Raw genomic sequence first — 15,670 nt, 5'->3', positions numbered from 1 at the left:
GGACAGTGTAATTGGGAGTGAGTTCAAGAATAAACTACTGTGTGTGTGTGTGTGTGTGTGTGTGTGTGTGTGTGTGTGTGTGTTTGTGTGTGTGTGTGTGCATTCATGGGAATAAAGGAACATGTGACCCAGTGCATCAATGTGACTCATTGATGTGTGTTTTAATAGTTTGAGCTCTATGGCACAGAGGAAGAAGATATATCAGGCTCTGATATGATATGATCATTCATTGTGGGCTTGGGTCTTAGAATTTATTGCCAGTAGGAATATACTGTAGACTTGAGTGAGCCACAGTAGCCAGAAAATAAGAAATAAATGGCAAACAAAAGCAGAATATTCTGTGTATCTATAAATAAGGCATCAAGTGCCAGATGATCAATCACAACCATGACCGTGAGGCACATTTGAATCTATTAAATCTATTGTTAAAGTACATGTTGTGTTTAAACTGTATTTAAAGTAGAAGTAGTTGATTTACAATCAAACGGGGGAGCAGGTAAGGGTTAGGTTCAGAGGTGCCTTGCTCAGGGGCCCCCTCCGCAGTCCCCAGGAGGTGGAGCTGGCACCTCTTCAGCTACCAGTCCACACTCTATACTGTGGTCCGTGCTGGACTTGAACCGGTGACCCTCCAGTTCCCAAGCCAAGTCCCTACAAAATATTACATGAATTATTTATAGCTTTATCAGGATTTTTAATTTTTTTATCTGTCAGTTTGAATGGATGGGGGATCCCCAGATCCTGTTTTTATTTAAAGTGAATTGAATTTCCCGAACCTTTCTCAATCACTAAAGCACAATAAAAACTCCAGTGTAAAATAAGATAGAATTCTCACATGGTGCATATGCATAAATACATTTGTGTTTCATTGAATAATCACAAACTTGGGGAAATGAATCCCAGCATACAAAATACTGGTTAGTTCCTGGGTCTCTGGGTAAAATGGGTCTCAGTGATCATGTGCATGGTTGGCTCAATAGGGGCCCACTGCTCGTTTTTACCCCAGCACCCCATAGCAGGTTCATTTGACCCCAAGTGTAATTAATGGTGATGTAAGACTTGAGGCATTTTGGCTGTTAGCTGCTGAATACAGCATGACTGTGAGGCGTTCACTTGACCTCACTCTGACTTTATCATTCCCCCTCTCTCTGTAACATTTGTATCTCTTTGTCTCCGCTGTCCTTTGTGGAGACGCCTTCCTCCTCATCCGTTTCTGTTGGTGCATCTCATTCTACCATCATTGTGGTGGGGCAATTAGCAGTTTCTCTGCCCACTCTCTGTGGGTGCCTGTGAGGTGTCTTCGTAAAGGAATACCCAGTACTTTCATATTTGCCCTGTCTTTTAATTGTTATAGACCCCCCCCCATCTCCCTGTTGTTTGTGTGTGTGTGTGTGTGTGTGTGTGTGTGTGGTGTCTTTGTGTGTATGGGATGTATGACTGAAGCACATTATGTAGGTCAGGTGACATTTATGTTTTCTTTTTCTTTTTTTAGTAAACCATCTGAGGTAACTGGTGGCTGATACGACACTGATTTCATTAATTACGTTAGCTACGTGTCAATCAAACCTTGGCCGGCCTCAGGCCTGTCTGCTTTTGTTTGGGGTCGTATCAATGGAAAGTTTTTTTTTTTAGTCTGTGTGTGTCTGCTTCTGCTAGTGCGAATGACCCATTTAGTGAGGCTTCTTGGGTCTTCAATCAAAATGTTTATTCAACAGATTCATTTAGAAAGTTGATTTGTTTATTCCTGGCAGCCTGTTGTTACTGAGCATGCTCTGTTACCTCGTTCTGTCTTCCTATGCATGAAACTGTCTTCCCATGAACATCAGCAGGGATGTAACGATACGCTCAACTCACGATTCACAATACTGGGTTCACAATGTGACTTTCTCAAACTGAGGTTGAAGATACATTGTGATTGAAAAAGATTCCTTTATTTCTCAGACAATAATCTACAACATATATGTTTTCTTTATCAAGTTAAATTAATAAATATAATAAATAAAAAACTGTGCGAAACAATTCAAATGTCCTTTTCTTTGTGTCAACTACTGAAAATGGCCTCATGTCTCTGGCCACATCTTGTCTGTTATCTTCTTACCTCAGCTGAGCTGCCACACCTCTGATCTTAAACAGGATGGTGCATACTCAGTTTTGAAGGACAACCATGTCTCTGCGCCGCTGAGGTTACAGAATTGAAATCAATCCTCAAAATATTTTGAAAAGGCCTTTATGTTAGCACAGTTTTATATTCAACATGTCTTATCAGTTTTATTATTGTAATATATTGCAGCACTGTTTTTTTCATCGTTAAATTGTCCTACAGATATCTTTGCCTTTTTCCATCATACATATAAAGAGCATTTAAAACTCTAAATGTAAATGTCTTTTTTTTTTTACTCTTTTTTATACATCAGTCTTTCAAACTGTGAGGCACCCAGCCACTGCAAGGAATATTTTTGCTGCTATTGTGCTGACCTTTATTTGCTAAAATTCAACTTGGATCCTAGTTGCTTACCTGAAGACTGAAATGTCTGAAGATAGATTACAGTCCAGAGTTTAAACACAACACAAAATAAACCTCTGAATGTAAGCTATTATTTAAAAATCCATAGTATTTTTGAGAATCAACACAGTATCACAAAACATAATATCATCGTTCTCAAGTGTATTAATATTCATACCCCTATGAAATACCAATACCATCTCATATAAGAGGTAAATAGACCATATCCAGTTTAAAAAACAAGGCCAGATGACCCAGATCCCACCAGATTCCCACACTTAACTGAATATTAAGTTTATATATTTACAGTCTTTAAGTAAAGCTCCTGTGTGTGGGACCGAGCGGGTACAGTAGGAGGTGTTCAGTTGTTGTTTTCTGTTTGTCAGACTGGATTATCTTCTGTCTGATCCTCTGAGGAATGAACTTTCCTTCCAACAGTTTAATGCACGTGCAGGTGTGTGCAAATGGTGGCATGGATTAGAAAGTCACTTAACACACACACACACACACACACACACACACACACACACAACCCTCAGCTGACCTAATTATTAATCATGATTCTCTTCTTGCGCTGTCTGGTTTCTGGCACTTCCTCCATTAACACACTGCTTTCTCATTGGAACAACAGGGCGACAAAAAAGTAAGAGTGTGTGTGTGGTGTGTGTGTGTGTGTGTGTGTGTGTGTGTGTGTGTGTGTGTGTAAAGACTGCTTGAACCTGGTGTTTATTTCAAGGAAATTCTTTATTAATTGAGCAGGTTTAAATGAGTCTGATCTAAGTAACCATGGAAACCTAACCCTCCAAACTAGCCTGGTACCGGTCAGGATAATTTTCAGGCTTAGCTTCAGCTCAGGCTGACGTGACAGTAATGGGGGGAACATTGTGAGTTCAGGGCCCTTTAAGATTGAATGCTATGGTTTGTAGGATTTAACAGATGGAACTTCTGGGGCTCGGGATGTTATCACTGAGGGATTAGATTTTTCTAGTAACTAACAAGCAACTTTCAACCAGAAGCTAAAATTATAGCTGCCTGAGTGTTCCCACATGTCATGGAAAACATGTACTTGTACACAGACTTGCTGCGACATTTTCAGCACCCAACCTATTTTTGCTGGAGCCATAATCAGGAAATGGAAATGCTGTAAATGTTCATATCTCTACACATACATCTTATTAATGATCAGATCTGTAGTTGTGATAGAATACATGCACAACAATGTTAGTTGAAACACTTTGGTTGGGGTAAGAACAGCCAGACGCGCCACAAAAGAGTGTACCATGTTCATTGTGATCCCTACATAATTAAAAGATGTGACAGTACTAGGCCTACTGGTAAATGATATGAATTATATTGGGAGTTCTATCCTGTATGGCCAAGAAAAACTCAATGAACCAATCCAACTAACGCAGTCTGATCTTTGGAATAGTGTCAAGTTAGTGGACTCTGGTGTGTGTTGTCTTAACATTTCGTCCAACTAAAATGAGCGCCATACGTTACATCCTGACCTGGTGCCTGTTCCTCTATATTTATTTTTTTTATTTATTTATTTTTTTTGCCAAAAACTGCTCCTTTGATAGTAAAGGTTAGTGACCTCTGCCCTAAAGTATTAGCTTCTTAGATCTGGGAACACAGGGGCACATTGACTTTGCTACAGTGCAACCAAACACTGAAAAATATGTTCCAGGCTGAAAGGAAAAATAAAAGCATTTCTTTCCAGGAAAACAGACTTTGCAAGAACAAAGTCTGTGTAGTCAAAAACACCCAAGCAGTCAGATGATTAGACAGATTGTAAACCAGCCAACAGTTTATCCACATTATATAACACACTGTATTTGGATTCACTTGGTGAGTACAGTGTTATTACTGAGCTACAATTATAGTTGTAATAAAGCCGTATTATCCTGCAATGAAGTTTAACCTGACTGCTCTGAGCGCTTACTGTACCGCTGGATCAGAACCCGAATATGTGTGTGTGTGTGTGTGTGTGTGTATAATGGAGGTTCTGTGGGGAACTATTTGACTTTGATTACCATACATCAGGTCTGACCTCCAGCCTGTCTTGCCAGTGTTTTTATTCTCTCTAGTTGGTTTAAAGGCCTTTTCTTCTCACCTTGAAAAACCAAAACACCCCCCCCACCACCTTTCCTCTGAGATAGAGCCTAATTCACCAGCACCCTGAGGGGACGCCTTGTCTATTCCTGACTGCCCTCTCTCTCTTTTTCTTTTTCAATCACGCAACCGGTCTAATTGAGTTTATCCATCAAAGTTTATCTCAGGTCAGAGGAAATGAAAGGTGCTTTAAGGAGGGCAGTAGCTGAAGTATTTCTGATGTTTGCTGTTTACTCTGTGATCGCGAGCCTGTGTTCTCACGTGAGAGGTGGAGAGAGAGTGATCAGTCGACAGTACAAACGGCCTCGTTCAAGAGAAGTTCCTAATTAGTTTGCTATATTTGGAGGTGCTGCTATTTCTGCCACTGCCTCTAGCAAGTCATAACACACACACACACACACACACACACACACACACACACTAGGGCTAGATTGTGATTTATTTCTCATGGGATTCGCCATAAAAAACCTGACGTGGGACAGCTCAGTCATTTTGGTGAGGTTGTGGATGAAACGGGGAACACAGAGGGTAGTTTGGGTTTCCTGCGGGTGCTCCGGCTTCCTCCCGCAGTCCAAACTCAAACTCTAAATTACACATGAATGTGTCTGTCTGTGTGTGAGACCAGTGACCTAGTGCATGCTGGGATAGGATCCAGCCCTCCCTGACCTTGCACAGGTGAAGCAGAGTAAATAAAGCTTATGGCTGATCTACAAAACTATTAGACTGAAGGATTTCAAATGTTTGCATTGCAATCTAATGAATGGTCTACATCTGTGTGTGTGTGTGTGTGTGTGTGTGTGTGTGTGTGTGTGTGTGTGCAGTGCGGCTGGAGGCGAGATCTTCAACCAGTGTGTGTCGGATCGGGAAGATGAGGCCTTCAGCGAAGAGGACGTGAAGAGGCTCATGAGGCAGATCCTGGAGGGAGTCTCCTTCCTCCACCAGAACAACGTTGTCCACCTCGACCTGAAGGTCAGTGGACACACACACAAACATGATTCTCTGTAACCGCCTTTATTTTGCTTTTCCTGTACAGTGCAGTCATTTCCTCTCATTTCTTCATGATGTCTAAAAGGAACCAGTGAGTTCAGATAAAACCTCATTTATTCTCTGTACTAACTAAATTGGCAATGGTTCAGCAAGGTTTTGTAAAGATCCATTCTGAACATTCTGAGACATAATGGACAAAGCAGAATGTACCAGTGGCTTAAAGCTGCAGTAGGTCATATTTTCTGAAACTTTCACTATATCCTGACAGTAGGACATACAGTTTATCTAAAAAATATCTGGTTCCTCTGGCTCCTCCTAGTGCTTTAATTACATTTCCTAGAATCAAACAACCAGTATGACAAAAAGTTATTTTTAGCACAGTTTAAACCCACTGATATGAACACAGACTATAAACCTATAAAACTGTTCCACAAGTGAGTGTATCCTGTATGAAGATGGTGACACAGAGCAGAGTAGATATGTGTTTCCTGTCTAACACTAACGTGCGTGCCGCAATGTCTCCGTCAGCCTCAGAACATCCTGCTGACCAGCAGCTCTCCTCTGGGTGACATCAAGATCGTGGACTTTGGTCTGTCCAGGATGGTCAGCAGCCACCAGGAGCTCAGAGAGATCATGGGAACTCCAGAATACGTCGGTGAGTTGGTGTTCATCCTCGCCTCTGTCACCTCACTTTTGCACTGATAGGATTCTGAGCAGTAACTCATGTGTTTGTGTGCTTGTTTTCAGCTCCTGAGATTCTAAACTATGAGCCCATAAGCACAGCAACAGATATGTGGTGAGAAAACCCCTTATTATTCCAATGAATAAATAGCGGTGCTCTTTTTGTACTTTTTGGACTGCTTGATTCCACCATGTCAAGTTCTTGACACGGAATCACATACCAACATATTATTTATACTAAGTGTGATGTCAATACTCATACTCACATACTCAAGCACCCCATAATGCATTGTGTCTTTTCTGATGTGTCAATGGTGGATTACCACAAAATTCACTTTGGAGAATATTTGAATGGAGAAATCCACTGTGCAGATTGCGTTTTACAAAAATTGCTGGTGAAAGTGCTCAACGTTTTTGGAGTTGAGAAGCTCCAGAAGCACAAGCTAGTTAACTAGCAAGCCAGCCAGGAGGGGCTTCTTGCCAGGTCTTGCCGGCCAGTCCGCTCACAGACCCCTCTCTCCCACAGTCACACCGACCACTGCAGCCAACTTCTGCACCATTTTTATCTGCTGTTCTGTATTTATTCTGTTTAGTTAAGCACTGCTTTAGGTAAACTTTATATAGGCTTTACAAGATAACTTACAAACACAAGATAGTACCATCCTCCTTCTCCTGGCAAACAATAGCCTTTACTGCCCCTCTCCCCCTTTTTTACTTTGATTTGCCTTGAAATAATACTGGAAAATATTACATTGAGGGAGTTTGCTGTGATCGATAAGCCATGTGATACGCAGAAGACATATGCTTGAATATACTTCAGTGACTTCACTGAGTATGTAGTAGGCAGTATGTTAGGATGTCATTTCAAACACACTCAATGCTTGTGATTCCACCAGAAGCAGCTCTCCAGTCTGCTCTGTGGAGAATACACAGATGGTCTATTTCTGATGGAAGCCACAACCAAGCTGCACAAAGCAGATCGAGAGACATCCGGTCACTATTCAGAATAAAACACCCTTTGCAGACCCCCGATTGTAAAAAGAGACAAAAGGGAAACAATTTAAAGTAGCCTACTTTCCCATGGTAGAAGCACATCATGGAATGGCATGAAGCAGCGTAGAGAACAGATCATAACAGCATTACAATGTGACGTCGTACAGCCCGGTGGAATCAAGGTGTAAGAGACTACAGCTTAGCTAGCGGCTGTGTGAGGCAGTACTTATGCACAGCAGTGCTTTGAGCTAAATGCAGGATACAAATCAGGATGCTAACTCAATATGCTCACAGTCACAGTGCTAACATGCTAATGCTAAGCAGATATAATGTTTACCATGTTCACCATGGTTAGCGTGCTAACATTCAATAAGTAAACATAAAGCTACAGCTGAGGCTGATGGGAACGTCATTAGTCTTGCAGGTATTTGCTCATAAACCATTATTAGACATATTAATATTTGACCTGATGGTGGCCGTAAATGTCTGAAGTTGTTGAGACACGCTACCATTCAAAGATGCACATTTTATTGTATATAATGTATTGTGTACGTGTTTCCATATCAGCCTGTCCTAACCCTGTCTGCACTGTGCTCCATGTCCTCAGGAGTATTGGTGTCTTGGCCTACGTGATGCTGACAGGAATCTCTCCGTTCCTGGGCGAGGACAAGCAGGAGACGTTTCTCAACATCTCCCAGCTCAATGTGAGCTACACGGAGGAGGAGCTGCAACAGCTGGACCCAGCCGCCCTGTCCTTCATCCAGACACTGCTCCGCAAACAGCCACAGTCAGTCCACTCACACTGATCCGCAACACACACAGCCTTACGTGTTACTTAGTAACATTGTCTAGAAAAGGCACAAAGAGAATGAGCAGACACACATTGTCCATTCATTCGCAAACTCATTTTTAGAGTCCCTTTATGTGTGATTAAGACCAGGTGAAATGAACAATCACTTACAGAGCCATACAAAGAAAACGGGTACAATAACAGTATAAAAAACTATGAGCACAAAAGGCCAGGAAATAAACATTCTCTGTGATTTAGTCTTACCATCTGCGGGTAGAAAACCACATCCAGTTCAGGTGATGTTGCAATTGAATCTTGTTGTTTTCCTTTTCTGTTGCCAGACAGCTATGAATTGGAACACGGCTCATACTGTAAACATTGCGCCGGCAAACTGCTGCTGATAAAGTCATTATTTTATGATCATGATATCTGTCAAATTAAAAAGTAAAAATCCAGGGTAAAGACTGCAACTGTGTTGTGAGATGGATTATACTGACATTTAAAATGAGTGATGATAGAGAAAGTTTAGAAGCAACAAAAGCTTGTGCGCCATATTAAAGTACAGCCATAAAGCAAGTTACCATCCGCAAACATGCACTGTATTTATGCTTAGAAACATTCCAAATAATGTTAGCAAAGTCTAAACTCTATTATGTGTGCTGTAATGTGGGCACTGAACAACAGACGCTCCACTTCTGAAAAGTTTCCAGTGGACACTGGAACAGTGATGTGACGGAGCCGGAACACAATGCTGTGTACATTTTGTTTAATGCTCTGAAAACAGCTTGTGGTCTACAGCATCCCCTTAATCTACAAAATAAAAAATATATATACTTTGTACTTTTTGCTTTTACTGAAATATAATACAGGGTTCCCTGGAAAACCTGGAAATTTAGAGACTAGTTTTCCAGTCAATGAAACACCTAGTTTGGAACTCGACTGTTGGTAGGATACACTGTGCAGTGTGATGTTTCAAAGCCGGTTTGGCTTAAACCCCCTGGTAGGGGGGTTCTGATCATGTCGTGTGTGTGCATCGCAGTGCACTTTGAGTTCACTGCCTGAACTAGCTCACAGGTGTCGCTCTATTTAGAAAGGGTAACATATTCTGAGTAAGAAAGACTTCATTAGGCATTTGGACACCATTAACACTTGTCCTTTGTGTTTTGTTACCTAAGAATGGTCACCACATTTATTAAGCAAAGCATATTAAGATGATAAAATATGTACAACTACTTCCATAATTAGGAGGTTTGTAACTACTAGGCTCGTAATGGCCTGGTAGTTGTAGAATGTAGTCATGCAGAATAAGGCATGAATAAGTGACTAAAGATTTTCCTAGTCGACTAGTAGTCGTTAAATAAAGCCAGTAGTCGACTAGCTGCCTGTTTAATGCCAACAGAAAAAGCAGTAATGATTCTGAATGTGTCAGAACAACCAGCAAGGAGACTGAATTAGTTTATTTATTTCAACACAGTATAACATCACACAGTCTTGTTGTTCAAGACACGGGATAAATAACTTCCAACTTCACTAAAACTAATACTGGTTGATTGGCTCTGCTCCAGTTCTGCACCTAGTACAGTTAGTTAATAGTGAATATGTGTACCTTAATATAAAGTGTTACCATAAACTCTACTTGATTTGAACTGTTACTTGTGGGCTGTGGCCAAATTAATGATACAGTGAGAGGAAAACTGTAGTAAGTCAATTCACTCATGAAGAGTGTCTCATAAACAGACCTCCTAGCTGTAATGAAGCTGAGACACTTCATCACAAACCTCATTCAATGATTCATCATCATTAAAAAAGGAATAAAAGTGGGGTTGAATGTGTCAGTTATAGACCAAATTATATGAAGTGCTGTCCTGTACTGTCAAGAAAAAATACTGAGACATAATTGTCCATTTTGCCCCATTACACTCTCACACTCTTCTGTGAAGCATTAGTGACCCCTAGTGGGCGTCCAGACACATTTCACAGATGCTAAGGTTGTCATGCATGCGTCAGTGTGGACTACAGTGTCCTGTGATACCGTGTATTCAGCATAGACCAGAAGCACAATGTGAGATGTCCTGCTGTGTCCCTGTGTGTGTCTGTTTAGGGTTCGGGCCACAGCCGAGCAGTGTCTCAAACACCCCTGGCTCCAGTCCTCGGCGCCTCAGAAAACCCAGACAGTGGAGGAGATCCTCCCAGTGGAGGATCAGGAGGCGTCCAGCTCTGCCAGCAGCTCCACCAGCAGCTCCACCAGCAGCTCCACCAGCAGCCCTGAACCTCCCTGCAGTACGACCATGGGTGAGGAGGAAGATGAAGAGGAGGAGGGGGAAGACCCGGTGACAGAGGAGCTGATAGTCATGGCTGCCTACACCCTGGGCCAATGTCGCCAATCCTCCGCCTCCACCTCAGAGAAGGAGGCGCTGGCCACCGAGCAGAAGGCCATCTCCAAACGCTTCAAGTTTGAGGAGCCTTTCAGCGCCCTGCAGGAGGTCCCCGGAGAGTTCATCTACTGACCCCACCCGCCACACGACAGGAAAAGTTAGTGTTGTCACGGTAACAAACATAGACCTTCTGATTATACAAGCTCCGCTCCATATATACTGTATGTGTATGATCAGATGCCGCTTCACAGATATTATTTAAACAGTTGTATTTTAAGTGCATTTTTCAAGTACATATTTCTCCCATAATGCATCACCACGATTGACAGACACCCAACCTACCTTCTAAAGCAGTTACAGTTGGTTCACGTCTCTTGTGTTTCATTTGGTTTCCTGCTGTATTTTTATTTTCTCCCTGAACAACTGGACAAACATACATGGAGTGACACACTGAGATATTTCCACAAGCTCCAGTAGAGTTTGGTGTTAAAGAGTGAGGTCTCCTTTCTAGAGACGCCATTTTAGCCCCACTTTCAACAGTCAAACAGGGAAACATCTGTAGAATAGGCCAATTGAAAGGGTGCTCAAAAATGCACCATAGCAGGCTTGAAGGAACCAGTGTGTGGGATTTAGTGACATCTAGCGGTCAAGTGTCAGATTGCAAGTAACTGAACACAGCTCAAGCTTATATTCAACGACCTGGGAATGAGAACAGGCTGTGAAGCGTGTAGGAAAAACGATGGTGGCTGTGGAACTCGCAAAAGGGCCTGTCTACAGCCAGTGTTTGGTTTGTCCCTCCTGGGCTACTGTAGAAACAAGGTGGTTCAACATGGCAGACTCCATAGAAGGCGACCTGCTGCGTCTGTAGATAAAAACATCTCATTCTACAGTAATGAAAACCTAACAAATCTTATATTGAAGTGATCATACACTAATGAAGACATCCCTATGAATATTATCTTTAATTTCTGACAATTTACCCTCCTAAATGTTACACACTGGACAAAAAGAACTACAATTCCATGTCAACTGAGCAAACAGCTGCTGTGGAAGATTATGTACTAAGACTGAAAGCTCCAGAACAGCTAGTAACTGGACCTGTCCCAAAAAAAAAGAAAGAAATTCTTCAAATAAATATTTGTGCTATATATCTAAATTGCGTCTTACTTTTTTGACACATTATTAATACTATTATTATTCCCTAGAATAACGTCTCTTGAAGTCTCCTGCAGTGTATTTCTGCCATGCCAGAAAAATAAAAACAGATCATGTTATAACATGAAACATGACATAGTATATTGTTATAATAAGGAACGTGTTTGTTAATAACGTGATAAGCTTGACATGAAATTAATTTGAACATGAAAGTATCTTGTTATAATGTCTAAACGTCTTGTTATAACAATAAACTTTTTACACTATAAAATTGATGATCCAATTTTCTTTTTCTGGTGGGGCAGCAATAGGCTTCCGTAGAGTCCACACCACACATCTATGGCAATCTATGGCTTTTTCTTCTGTTGCAGTAGTGGCCACTGGGACAAATTGGCAGCAAATTGGCTATATCCAGCTCTCCAGTTAGACAGAAATGTCTAATGTGAAGTGAAAACTGTCGTAACTTTTAACAGAAGATGTTCATATAAGACCCCGTCACTCATAGTGAAAGCTGAGAAAATCAGTCTCAGGATCTTTAATGCTGGTGTCATTCTGCCCAGTTACTATAAATCAGTGGACCCCTGTTAGCCAATCAGAATGAAGAATTAAGTGGCTATAGTATCAGACACTGAACCGTCATGTTTTGATCACGGGGCAAAAGGCATTCTGGGAAACAAAGACATCGTAGAAACAGACAGGTCGGGTTGAGGGAAGGTGACAAACTAACTCCTGTCACAGATACCAGATGATGGAGAGAGATCCACTTTGTTACATGGCAGTCTGTCTACTGTATGTAAAGAGTGTGTATATAGCACACACACACTTCCAGTCATCATATATGTGCATGTGTACTGATGAGTGAAGGGGTTGCAGTTGAGTCCACAGACTGTATATAAAGATGGATGACATGTCTCCACTTCCTCCCAATGCTTAAACAAACATCAGTGTGATAAGAGCTACCTAAAATGACAGAAACCATCTTGGGCAATGTCTCATATTTTATTTTTTGTGCAACATTTAAGGGGCAGGGTTTATGACCTATAGTGCAACCAGCCACCAGGGGGCGATCCAGATATGTTGGCGTCGCTTTTGTGGAGTTGTCATGTCGTCCATCATACTATACAGCCAACGGTTGAGACTGTTCTTATTGCTAAACAGTGAGAAGTTACTCACTTTTCTTCCTTTTTTCATCATTTCTGTATTCAGAAGCCAAATGTTTGTTGGTCTCAGTCTATTTCCTCGTCCATGCTGCTGTCCTCTGAACAGAACCAGCTCCTGCTCGCTCAACCCTGTTTGTGTTTTGTCTTATTTTGTATTTGGTGCCATGCTTGGAGAATTGTTTGATTTTTAGCTCTTGCTGTTATTTTTTATTTTTTATTTCTGTTTAATATTGCAGATATTTCTGAGGAAGTTTTTTAATTGTGTGTACATAATGCAAATGTGTGTTGTTTTTAAGAGGTATATTCAACAGTACTGTTTAAAGAGCCATTTCACATATTCCTGACTGACCTCCCTGTGGCTCACTTCTCTCTGAAGCAATAAAAACAGATGATTTTAAGCTGTACCTGTAGATGGCGAGCACTCCACACTTCCTGTGGGTCTGTACTGTAAATTTATGTTTATGAAACAATAAGCTCTGTCACTATGGGAACAGATTTGTACATTAATGTCCCGTACTGTAAATAAACATTTCAAAATTGAGTTTGGAGTAATCATTTGTGTTTGTGTGTTTTGGTACCCACATTATCAACAAAATAATCACTGAACTATTGATTGAGACCAATCAACAAAATAATAAACCCCCTGCAGATAAACAGGGTCATTATTAGAATTATGCTGACACTATTATTACTATTATTACAAGCTTGTTGTATTTTTTCAAACGTGGCTAACATGTTGCTATCAGGCTCAGCTGATTCAGTTCATTCTCATCCAGCTAACCTGGTTGTTATAGTTACCTTGAATAACTGTGCTCTTATTTTGAAACAAAAGGAATCAAAGCACGAATCAGCACAGTGTTTGACCGCTGAACAGAAAGAGCGGGAGTTTTAAAAGCTCGCAGCCTGTCTGCTGTCTGTCTGTCTGTCTGCCTGTCTGCCTGCCTCGCTGTTTTTACTAACAATAAAAGTGTAAAAAGTTCAGATTCTAAAATCAGTTTAAAATCAAAAGGTGATTATCTTTATTACTATCAATCTGTGTGTGTGTGTGTGTGTGTGTGTGTGGTGTGTGTGTGTGTGGTGTGTGTGGGGTGTGTGGGGGGGGGGGGGGGGGGGGGTGTGTGTGTGTGTGTGGGGTGTGTGTGTGTGTGTGTGTGTGGTGTGTGTGTGTGTGTGTATTACATTTTGTTATTTGTGTGGTAGGTGCTGTCATTCGCTCATACTCTGCTGCAGTGCACACAGTTTGTGGGATGATGTGATTATTTGTAAGAGGGTTTGCATTTTGCAGAAGAAATGAGCTGTTTGTTTTGCTCCCTGCTGTTGGCTCGTTGCAGGTTGAACTGTTAAAGTTAGCATGGTATTTTAATTTCAGAGCTGGGATTGTCACATGTTTGCAGTACTGTATGAGAGGATACAGTAAGTTCAGATGGTAGTTTGCCTTTTTTCACAGTTGGCTATTAAACCTATGCCTGTGTGTGTACTAAATAAATGTTAAGAATGATTTACAGAATAATAAAAAGTATACAGTGTTATATAGCTGTGCAGTATATGTAAAAGACACTACTGTACACAGTAATAGCATACAATAAAACAATGTCTTTGTATGTGAAAATGAGGCCATGTATAGCGTTCACATACAGTATCAGTTCTGGCCATGATTCAGCTTGTGCAGGTTTAAACTGAAGTACTTGTTGCTATGACAACAGCCACACATACATTTTAAACCAGCTTGCAAGATCGATCAAATCAACCTAACAGAGAACACAACATCCACGTTGGGCCAAAATTATTGCGCCACCTACTGGACATTCCCAGCATCCACTAGGAGGAGGTCAGAGGTCACGGACAATCAGGCGCTATGGAGGTCTATGGTCTATGGAGCAGTCAGTGGGCGACTGCAGAAAGATCAGGAAGGAGATTCACATCTGACACCCCAGACATTTCACCGTATCCAGCCACAAACAACCACCTGCTGATGAAGACCATGAGATGTGACTAAAAACTCCTTTACTGCTGTTCTGCTGTCAATAGTAGACTTTAGAGCTATCAAAGACATCCTTATTATTCAGTTTTGTAATGGTTGTTTTATTGTTTGTCATTCTGTAAACATCAGATGTTTCTACACACAGTCCACATAATATATTGCAAAGCTGCAGCGTTACCTACAGTGGCCACTAGATGGAAGCACCAGTATTTATATTAGAGGCATGTGGAGGGTTATGAGAGTTTGGATGCACTTTCCACTGATGTGCAAATGAATTTTACAAATCAAAATCAATCAGTTATCATAGGTAAGGTAAGATCATACAGGTGATGTAATGCAATAATAGTATTTCTCTACTTATGTTGTTGTTTCCCCACCAACACTGGTCAGCCAACTGGTCTTGGGATTCAACCTTGTGATCATCATCAATTCAATTCAATTCAATTCAGTTTTATTTGTATAGTGCCAATTCATAACAGAAGTTATCTCAGGACACTTTTCAAATAGAGCAGGTCTAGACCCAACTCCTTATAACAACCATCAGTCACTACTATTAGTGTAGTTGTTGCTACTGTTGTTGCTGTGCACCTTTGTCTTTGTCCTTCTGTCATTACCCTCTCTCTCTCTCTCTCTCTCTCTCTCTCTCTCTCTCTCTCTCACCCCAACTGGTCCACCCACCTAGAGCAAGGTTTTCCTTGCCCCGTCACCAAGTGCTTGCTCATGGTGGTACTGTTTGTGTGTGTACCTTCTGTGAGAGACTGGATACACAATATGCAGGAGGGGTGACGTTGCCAAGCAGGCGCGAAGACACCGGTGCACTTAAGCACTCACTGTCATCCTGAATCTCCCAGACTGACGCTGGCAGTCAGTGTGTATAAATGCTTGTATAAATGCATATAGTGTCACTCATTCAGCATCATTATATGGTGTCAAGCA

At 41.3% G+C, this 15,670-nt stretch overlaps 1 protein-coding gene across 1 annotated transcript in view; it reads left to right on the top strand.

Annotated features, from left to right (window-relative positions):
* stk17a (serine/threonine kinase 17a) overlaps positions 1-13,294 on the top strand; it is a 33,105-nt gene extending 19,811 nt beyond the window's left edge. Inside the window, exons 3-7 of the mRNA XM_051410254.1 lie at positions 5,434-5,581; positions 6,128-6,254; positions 6,347-6,395; positions 7,881-8,060; positions 10,165-13,294. Of these exons, the coding sequence (XP_051266214.1) occupies positions 5,434-5,581; positions 6,128-6,254; positions 6,347-6,395; positions 7,881-8,060; positions 10,165-10,570 (910 nt within the window). The 3' untranslated portion in view covers positions 10,571-13,294. The remainder of the gene's footprint in view (positions 1-5,433; positions 5,582-6,127; positions 6,255-6,346; positions 6,396-7,880; positions 8,061-10,164) is intronic.
* Positions 13,295-15,670: the final 2,376 nt, after the last annotated feature.

The sequence above is a fragment of the Dicentrarchus labrax genome, unplaced genomic scaffold (assembly GCF_905237075.1).
Source record: "Dicentrarchus labrax unplaced genomic scaffold, dlabrax2021, whole genome shotgun sequence".
Taxonomy (NCBI): Eukaryota; Metazoa; Chordata; class Actinopteri; family Moronidae; genus Dicentrarchus; species Dicentrarchus labrax.
Note: the sequence above shows the minus strand (reverse complement) of the source record. Positions and strands in the feature narration are given on the sequence as shown.